The sequence below is a fragment of the Cebus imitator genome, unplaced genomic scaffold (assembly GCF_001604975.1).
Source record: "Cebus imitator isolate Cc_AM_T3 unplaced genomic scaffold, Cebus_imitator-1.0 Scaffold324, whole genome shotgun sequence".
Lineage (NCBI taxonomy): Eukaryota > Metazoa > Chordata > Mammalia > Primates > Cebidae > Cebus > Cebus imitator.
Window position 1 is genome coordinate 1,446,655 of NW_016107639.1, and position 10,668 is coordinate 1,457,322.

At 36.7% G+C, this 10,668-nt stretch overlaps 1 protein-coding gene across 1 annotated transcript in view; it reads left to right on the forward strand.

Annotated features, from left to right (window-relative positions):
- The window catches only part of ATP9B (ATPase phospholipid transporting 9B (putative)), a 294,182-nt gene that overhangs the window by 13,243 nt on the left and 270,271 nt on the right, over nucleotides 1-10,668 (forward strand). The window contains exon 2 of the mRNA XM_017504545.2: nucleotides 9,992-10,165. Coding sequence (XP_017360034.2) covers nucleotides 9,992-10,165 — 174 coding nt within the window. The remainder of the gene's footprint in view (nucleotides 1-9,991; nucleotides 10,166-10,668) is intronic.

Sequence of the window (10,668 nt, forward strand, 5' to 3'; positions counted from 1 at the left end):
TTTCATTTCATTAAGTTGGTCTCCGACCTCTGATATCAATTCGGCTGTTAAAACTTGTGCATACTTTGCGAAGTTCTTGTGTTATGTTTTTCAGCTCCATTAATTCACTTATATTCCTCTCTGAATTGTGTATTCTTGTTAACATTTCATCAAACCTTTTTTCAGAGTTCTTAGTTTCTTTGCATTGGGTTAGAACAAGTTTTTTTAATTCCCAGAAGTTTCTTATCATCCACCTTTTAAAGCCTGCTTCTGTTAATGGAACACAGTCTTTTTCCATCAGGCCTTGTTCCATTGCTGATCAGGAACTGTGATCCCCTGTAGAGGGAGAGGCGTTCTGATTTTGGGTATTCTCAGCATTTTTAGGCTGTTTTCTTCCCTTCGTTATAGATTTATCCATCTGTGGTCTTTATAATTACCGTCTTTATAGTTGGGTTTCTGAATGGACGTCCAACTTGTTGATTCCCGGTGCTAAAATCTGAGCAACTCACTGCGCCGGCCAAAACAGCGGCATTAAGATTGACGGTGCTTTTCTGACTCTGCACCAAGAACCGCCTCGCTAAGGCAGCGGCAAAACCGCCTCGCCCCCCTCAAGAGTTGCACTGGCCACCCGTGGGGCTCCTCCACTGGGAATCCGCTAGTGCGTGAGCAACAAAAATTCATCTGAAAGTGTGGCGTCCTCTCATTCTCTGCGCTTTCACTTGGGGCTACAATCCCGAGCTGCTGGTGATCAGCCATCTTGGATCTCTCTCCTCGAATCTTAAAACTTTTATAATTATGATAGTTTAATATTTTACTAGTTGTAAAAATGAAACTTCTTTTGATGTGATGGTTCACAATTGAAAAGCCATTGTTTTTTTTTAAAGGTATAGTACTAATTCTTAAGACAGTATTTATCTACTTGCCCAGTCCCAGGATTTGTTGGAATTAGAGACATTTTCTTAGGGGGTCTGTAAGAATTTCCTTTAAAAGGCGTCCATAGGTTGGGTGCAGTGGCTCACACCTGTAATCCCAGCACTTTGGGAGGATCACCTGAGTTCAGGAGTTGGAGACCAGCTAGGCCAAGGTGGTGAAATCCTGTCTCTACTAAAAATATAAAAATTAACTGGATGTGGTAGTGGGCACCTGTAATCCCAGGTACTCAGGAAGCTGAGGCAGGAGAATCGCTTGGACCCATAAGGTAGAGGTTGCAACGAGCCGAGATCACACCGTTGCACACCAGCCTGGGTGACAAGTGCGAAACTCTGTCTCCAAATAATAGATAAAATAACCATAGTTTACTCAATTTTAAAAAACTATTTACATTTGCCAGAATAGAAATGTTTCACTTATATTTTACACCTAATAATACTACTGTGAAGACAGAGTTGATAATAGGAAACATCACAATTTTAGGCAACCAAAGTATGTATCCTGAGCTAATTGGCTTTACAGCTTCAGATTTCTGGGTTTGCATTTACATAACATTGGATATTTTACCATTAACTAATTCAGAAGTTTTTGTCAATTTATGTATAGAAGTGTAATTTCTTATTTCAAGAAATTGGTGTTCAGTTTTCTTGTAGAACATTTTAGAAATCATTAGCTCCAAGGTTATTGTATGTATAATTCCCATGGGGGAAATCAGATCTCAGTTCAGGGGACTGTTTCCGTGTTCCTTTTGCTGGCTTTTGCTCCTCAAGTTAAGGCATATTTTTCAGGCAGCCATTTCTTTAATTTTATTTATTCATTTATCTGCTGGCTTATTTATTTTAATATCTTACCCTTTTTCTTAGTTTTGTGCTTCTGTAACAGAATATCTGAGACTGGGTAATTTATAAAGAATAGAAATTTATTTCTCACACTTCTGGAGGCTGGGAAATCCAGTATCAAAGTATTGACGTCTGGTGAGGCCTTTTTGCTGTGTCCTCACATGGAAGAAGATGGGAGGGCAAGAGAGGATGAATGTGGTGTTCTTACTTGGCAGAAGAGCAGGAAAGAGTGAACCCATTGCGAAATGCCCTCTTTATGACTGCATTAATGCATCATGAGGGTGGAACTACTGTGACCTAAATGCTTCCCACTAGGCACTATCTCCTAAGACTGTTGCATTGAGGATTAAGCTCCCAACACATGAGTTTGGAGGGGACAAAAGCATTTCAACCATAGCACTGTCTGTCTCCTTTGTTGCTATACGAGGGAGAGTCCCAATTTCTCATTAGTTTATGCAGCTTGCTGCTTACTAATGACTTATCAATGACAGTTGAACCTTGTATTTGTATTTAACAAAGGAAAGGGGCACATTTCTTTATAGCATTTAGTGTTTTGCTTTTTCTACTTTATTAACATGCAGACAAAGGGGAAGTGTTTATTTTTAAAGAAGATTTGAGTGTTAGACATGTTTTAAATCTATTTCTTCATTTAATATCAATTGGCTTCTAAGAAGTGTTTCTCATAGAGATGGAAACAATAAGGCTCTTAGATACTTTTGATGAAACATAAGTTTTAAGCTAGTTATTGTATTGATTTACTTAGCTTCATGTAAATTATGTGCCTTCTACTACTTGATCGTTTAGAGTTCCTAATTTTTTTTGAAACCTTTGGCTGCAGTTCAGATAGCTGTCCTTGTTTCTTAGCATGGCAGTGCTCTTGGGTTTGGTATCGTCCATTCTGTCGTCTTTGTTCATAATTGTTTTTACTCATTTTAAAAATATGTTTCCAGAATTACACTTAATTGCTGGAAACGTTGATTTTTCTTGAGTGACAAACCAATTAAGTGTGTATGACACCAGGCAACAAAGACACTTAAGATTCTGTGCTTTTCCTGTCTTTGAAAAAATCCATTATTCATCATCTTATTGTTTTTAAATACTAAGGTAAAATTTTCAATACAATAGGAAAATTGCCTTGGAAATGGAATAAATTGCTTGCCAGTTCAAAGACTCCATTTCTGGAGTTGAGGTTACAAAACACAATGTTGCTCATATTCCTTATCTTTCAGAAATCACTGTGCTGCTTTTCCCATATTAAACTTGATAAGATTGTGACTTTTACTAAAATAAGACATAATAGTTGAGACAACTTAAGGAAAAAGACCGAAAATCTCATTTTGTGTATTATATTATAATATATTTATATGGTGTTTTTAATTTTGATCACATTTTATATAAATATTCATTTTCTGATTTTCTAGTTGACTTTTACAAGAAGCAATTTCATACACAGAAGTAAGAAAAAATGACTTTTTAAGGGAAAAATATTATTTATGTTTCAGATCTGTTACTTCACAGATCATGTAATTTTTTTTTTGCCTAAATTATAATGAAACTTGTATGCTGTAAGGATGTTCTGTGATGCTGTCGATAGTAGTTGGAGTTGTGTATAGAAGATTATCTGGAGACACTAAAGAAGTAGCCTTTTGATTGCTAGAGTAGGGCATTTAAGAGAGGGGTGAAAGAAGTGACTGCCATTTCTCCTTAGACATTTACTTTCAACAAAGGTCTTCTCCATGATGATTTGTAGTGACAATATTCTATTCCATCATGTATTTAATCAATTATTTATTCATGGATATTATATATTTTTTTCCATGTTTCCTTGGGTACTCTTTTTAAACATCACAGCACAGTGATAGTTATCTTCGTAGAGAAATCTTGAACACATTTTAAATTTCCATGGGATAATGAGAAACCATGGTTAAAGTTGATTTACAGAAATGAAAAGCTTTCAGTGCATCTCACAAATTGTTCTCCACTCTTACCAGCGATTGTTCCTACTCTTACTAGTGATTAAGAGTGCCTGCTTATCCAAGACTGTTGGCCACATTGAATGTTAAGAATTCTTTTTTACATTTGATAAGCAAGACATGGTCTCTTGTTTGAATTTGCATATTTTAAAAGTCCTTTTTGAATGCGTAAGAATGACACAGTGGACTTTGGGAACTCAGGGAAAAGGCTGGGAAGGAGGCGAGGGATAAAAGACTACAAATTGGGTTCAGTGTATACTGCTTGGGACATGAGTGCACCAGAATCTCACCAATCATCACTAAAGAACTTATGTAACCAAATACCACCTCAAAAACCTATGGAAATAAAAAAAAATATTTTCAAAAAAAGTCCTTTGTGAAAAAAAAAAAATTCTTCCAGATTTAAAACCTCCCAATGGCTTTCCATTACACTTAGAATTAAATTCCTTCCTGGCGCTTGGCCTGCACTGTGTCCCTTGTTCCTGCCCTCTTCAGCTGCTTCTGGTGTCCTGCTCCCCTTGGCCAGCTGTGCCCCTGTCCAGCTGGCTTCGTGTTGTGGATCTCTCCAAGGTCTCTGTGCTAGTCAGCCAGTCTTTCTAGGCCTTCAGGGGTTGTCTGCTTTTCCTCCAGTTGCCTATTCTTGGGGCCTAGCATCTTGGGTGATCTAAGGAAGACCTCTCCCTCACTTCCAGTTTTATGAAAAAAATTTATTTTTTATTATTAATTATTATGCATACATAATAGTTATACATATTTATGGGGTACATGTGATGTTTTGTTAGTGCATACAATGTATAATGATCAAATCGGGTAATTGGGTTGTGAAATGCAGTGAGTTCTAAGTTTCTTTTCAAAGAATCCGTATATCAGTGTGTTTAGTTTCCTTGTTCTTTGTTCTCCATTTTAAAGTTTAACTTCCTCATCTCCTTGCCCCTAGTTTCAGTAAACAACCTTCCCACCAGCTCTAATCAGTATTACACATCTGTTTCCCTGATTACCTGCTCCGTCCTGAGTTACCCCAGTCATCTGCTCTGACCACAGTCACCTTTAGTCACCTGTTCCATAACTGTCTTTCCCGCTGAAACTGCTCACCCTGCCACTCTGGCTTGTATCCCTGCTCTCTTTAAAATAGCCAGTTGGAATTAGCTTAGACCGTGTAGTCCAACCCTAGCCAATATGGAAACGACACAACAGGTAGGGGCTACTTGTGTCAGGGATAACGATTACAACCCCTCCTTGTTCAGGTATGCTCTCACCATTGCTCCATCCACACCCTTCTGTAGAACTAAATTGCCTTGCTGAGAAAACTTACATTCAAGTGCTAAATTTCTTTTGCGGCAGTGAATATTTGTTTCTAACAGAGATATCCATCACCTTCAGCATTTAACATTTCTTTATGTTAGGAACTTTCCAATTTCATTCTTTTAGTTATTTGAAATACACAATAAGTTACTTTTAATTATAGTTGCCCTGTTGTGCTACTGAATCCTAGATTTTATTCCTTGTATCTAACTGTATTTTTATACCCATTATCCATCTCTTCTTTGCCCCCTACTCTGTGCTACCCTCCCCAGCCTCTTATCAGCATCATCTACACTTTTTTTAAAGCTTCCTCATATGAATGAGGACACATGATATTTATATTTCTGCACCTGGCTTGTTTTACTTAAAATAATGTCCTCTTGTTCCTTCCATGTTGATGTAAATGACTGGATCTCACTCTTTTTTACTACTGAATAGTACTTCATTGTGTATATGTGCCACATTGTCTTTATCCATTCATCTGTTGGTGGACAGTTAGGTTGCTTCCAAATTTTAGCTATTGTAAACAGTGCTACAACAAACGTAGGAATTAGGTATCTCTTTGATAGCACTGATTTTCTTTAAGTATATACCCAGCAGTGAGATTGCGGGATCATACAGTAGTCAGTGTATCTTGAGGAACCTTCAAACTGTTCTCCATAGTTGTTGTGCTAACTTACATTCCTAGCAGCAATGTATAAGAGTTTTCTTTTCTCTACATGCTTGCCAGCATTTGTTACTGCCTGTCCTTTGGATATAAGCTGTTTTAACCTGGGTGAGTTGATGTCTCTTTGTAATTTTGATTTGCATTTCTCTGATGGTCCGTGACGTCGAGTGCCTTTTCGTATGCCTGTTTGTGATTTGTATGTATTCTTTTGAGAAATGTCTATTCAGATCTTTTGCCCGTTTTTGATTAGATTATTATAATTTTTCATATAGCGTTGTTTGAGCTCCTTGTATATTTTAATTATTAATCTTTTGTCAGAGGGGTAGTTGGCAAATATTTTCCCCCGTTCTGTGGGTTGTCTCTTTGTTGATTATATCCTTTTTTCTGCAGAAACTCTTTAACTTGATGTGATCCCATTTGTCCACGTTTGCTTTAAGTTGCCTGTGCTTACGGGGTATTGCCCAAAAAGTCTTTGCCCAGAGCAATGTCCTGGAGATTTCCCCTGGTATTTTCTTGTAATAGTTTTATAGTTTGAGGTCTTAGATTTAAGCCTTTAATTCGTTTTAATTTGATTTTTATATGTAGTGAGAGTTACAGGTCTAGTTTCTTTCTTTTGTGTATGGATATCTGGTTTTCCCAGCACCAAAAGACTGTCTTTTCCCCAGTGTATGTTCTTGGCACCTTTGTCAAAAACAAGTTCACTGTAGATGTGTGGATTTGTTTCTGGGTTCTCTGTTCTCTTCCATTGGCCTATATGTCTGTTTTTATGCCAGTAACTTACTGTTTTGGTTACTGTAACTCTGTAGTATAATTTGAAGTTAGGTAATGTGATTCCTCTAGTTTTGTTCTTTTTGCTTAGGAGAGCTTTAACTATTCTGGGTCTTTTGTAGTTTCATATAAATTTTCAGATTGCTTTTTCTATTTCTGTGAAGAATGTCATTGGTGTTTTGATAGGGATTGCATTGAATCTATAGATTGATTTGGGTAGTATGGACATTTTAACAATATTGATTCTTCCAATCCATGTACATGGAATATTGTTTTTCGTTTTTTGGTGTTCTCTTCAATTTCCTTCATCAGTGTTTATAGTTTTCATTATAGAGAACTTTAACTTCTTTGGTTAATTCCTAGGTATTTAATTTTATGTGTGGCTATTGTAAATGGGATTGCTTTTTAGTTTTTTTTTCACATTGTTCACTTTTGGCATATGGGAATGCTACTGGTTTTTGTATGTTGATTTTGTATACTGCAACTACTGAATTGATCAGTTCTAATAGTATTCTTGTGGAGCCTTTAGGTTTTTGCAAAAATAAATTCATAGCAGCAGCAAACAAGGATAATGTGATTATTTCCTTTCCAATTTTGATTCCCCTTATATGTTTTTCTTGTTTGATTGCTCTAGCTAGGACTTCCAGTACCATGTTGAGTAACAGTGGTCACAGTGGGCTGAGAGTTTTGAAGTCTTCAGTTACTATTGTGGATTTGTCTATTTTTCCTTCCCCTTGTATCAGTTTTGCTTTATGTGTTTTGAAGCTCTGGTGGTAGGTGCATACACATATAGGACTTTTAGATCTTAGTGGTGATTTGATCCTTTTATTATTGTGTTATGTCTCTCTTTGTGCTAGGCAGTTCTTTTTTTGATGTTTTTGGCTTATATTAATATAGCTACTTGGCTTTCTTTTGATTAGTGTTCACATTATATACAGTCACATGTGGATGTGATATTCTGAGAAATGTTAAATGTTAAATATTTTAATAGTTAAAATACTTTTTCTTGATATTGAGTTTTGTACTCCAGAAATGTGTTTGGCAATGTTGTGCAACCATTCTAGAGCGTACTCACATAGACCAAGACGGTAGAGCCTAATGCACACCTGTTGGTCCTAGGCTACAAACCTGTGCAGCATATTACTGTACTGAATACGGCAGGCAGATGTGACACAGTTGTGTATCTAAGCATACTAAACATAGTAAGATACAGTATAAAACAAAAAATCATATACCTGTACAGGACTAGAGCATGTAGATTAATCTTTAGCTTACTGTAACTTTTTTACTTTATAAATTTTTTAAAACTTTTTGACTCTTGTAATAACAGTTTAAAACATGAAGATATTGCTGCACAAAAATATGTTCTTTCTTTATATTCTTATTCTATTTACTCTTTTCTATTTTTTTTAAATTTTTACTTAAAAAATTTTTTTTTTTTTTTTTGGTTAAAAACTAAAACACATGCATATTAGACTAGGCCTACACAGGGTCAGGTTCACCAATATCACTATCTTCCACTTCCACATTTTGTCACACTGGAGGGTAGTAACACACACACAGCTGTCATCTCCTGCGATAACAATGTCTTCTGCTGTAATACCTCCTGAAGTACCTGCCTGAGGCTGTTTTACAGTTAGCTTTTCAAAAAATAAATAGAGTATGATCTAAAATAATGATAGTATAGTATAGTAAATACCTAAACCAATAGCATAGTCATTAGTTATGATTGTCAAGTATTAGGTACTATACATAAGTGTATGTGCTAGACTTTTATATAACTAGTAGTACAATAGGTTTGGTATACATCAGCATCACTACAAAGATGTGAGTATTGCATTGTACTGTGAACATTATTATGGCTGTGATGTCACTAGGTGTTAGGAATTTTTCAGCTTCCTTATAAAGGGACCACTGTTTTATATACAATTCATTGTTGACTAGAACGTCATTATGCAGTGATTAACTGTTTATTTTTTCATTTTCTTACTTTTAATCTTTTAACATTAAATACCATTATATTTAAAGTACTTCCTTTAGTTAGTGATTTTTGTGCTCCAGGGGATGTTTGGCAATGTCTGGAAACATTTTTGATTGCTACAACAAGGGTCGAATGTGGCGCTGCTACTAGCATCTAGTGCATAGAGACCGGAGACACTGTGGAGTAAATACGTGCATAGTACAGCTTCACCCCAACAGAGTTCTGTGACCCAAAATGTTAATGTGCCTCTGCTGGGAAATCCTACTCAAAGGATTATAATATATATGGCTGACTTTTCACTGTCCACTTTTAGTATTTTATCACCTCATGTAAGCTATAGAGTCACCTACTCTTCCCTGTTAGGCTTGTTATATGTATTCACATCTGTTTATGTTGAAAACAATCTGACAGTTTAATACGTTTTATTTTTAATACTCATACATATTTTAAGGAACTTTCTGTTGCTCTTCCTTCATTCTAGAAGTTCCATGTTTTCTTTGGTATCATATTCTCCATCCTGAAGTCTGTCTTTAGCATTCTTTCAGGGCAGATCTGTTGACAACCAAATTCTCTTGGTTGTCCTTCATCTGAGAATATCTTTATTTTGCCTTCATTCCTGAAGGATGTTGTTGCTGGATACAGATTTCTGAGTTGACCGTTCTTTTCTTTTAACTCTTCAAAATTCAGTAAGATAGCACTGTTGAATCACCATTATAGTTTCTGACAAGTTCTTCTCAAAAAAGTTCTAAACTCAAAAAGATAAGTTGATATTTTTTAAAGCTAAATTACGTTTGTGATTGAGGAAAGATAAAAGTTTTGATGGTAGGCTGCCTGTTTCTTGGAAAACAGGCTACAAAGGACATTACTGGGATCATAGACAAAATTTTGCATTAAGCGTTTGTGGAGGCATTGTCTCAATGTAAAAAGTAAGAAAACCAACTCGTGGGTTCCTCTGGGATAATGGCAGGTTGTTGAGATGTTTTCATTGAATAGCAAGTTTTAGTAAAGAGAATAACAGAGACTAAATGGGACATAAATATCCCCAAAGATACCAATTCTTTCAGCAAGCCAAGGGATCATGTTGATTCCTTTCAGATAGGGACAACTACGTATTGTTGAAAGACGCTAGAATGTTGGTTGTTGATGTAGTTGTGTAGCATAGTGTTTAGATGTTGCTTGGAGTGAACATTCTTTGCTATAGTCATGTTTCAGAAGATTGTTTTTCTGAGGGGATTGAGTGCAATGAGGAGATATTGAGCAGCATTGCCTGTGCTGTCAGGCTGGCCATTTGCAGCACAGATGCCTCCAGGATTACGCTCACAGCATGGTTAACAGAGACTTCTTCAGCTAGCACAGGCCTTGTTGGGCAGCTTTTTTACCTTAGCTAACTTATTCCTTTGCAAAAGAAAGCAGCCTCTGCAGTCTTATTTATAATGCTTTACCTCAGCTCAAGACAGCTTAATTTGAGGAGATATTGTCCCTAAACGAAACACTTAACCTGTAAAGAAGACAGCTTGGCCTGTCTTAGCATTCTGTTTTTCACCCTAACTAGGTACCAACTGGAGGATGAGTCTGCACATTTGGATGAAATGCCACTAATGATGTCTGAAGAAGGCTTTGAGAATGAGGAAAGTGATTACCACACCTTACCACGAGCCAGGATAATGCAAAGGAAAAGAGGACTGGAATGGTTTGTCTGTGATGGCTGGAAGTTCCTCTGTACCAGGTTTGTTATCCATTGCTACCTATTTTCCTTATGCGCTGAGTTTTTTTTAGATGCTTAGCTCCTAATATACTTACTAGCTCTATTAATATATAAACTTACGGAGATATTCTCTAAATGTTATCATGGAGAGTATTAGTACATTAATCAAAGCCAAACAATGCTAATATGAAAGGAAAGGAGAGCCAAATTCATTATTTTATGGAAGTTTTAATGGTTAGAAGTTGGAGGCCAGATGCAGTGGCTCATGCCTGTAGCACTTTGGGAGGCTGAGACAGGCAGATCATTTTGAGTTCAGGAGTTCAAGACCAGCCTGGACAACATGGTGAAACCCCATCTCTACTAAAATACAAAAATTAGCAGGGCGAGGTGGTGAGCACCTGTAATCCCAGCTACTAGGAAGGCTGAGGCAGGAGAATCACTTAAACCCGGGAGGCAGAGGTTGCAGTGAGCCGAGATTGAGCCGCTACACTCTATCTTGAGCGATAGAGCCAGACTCTGTCTCA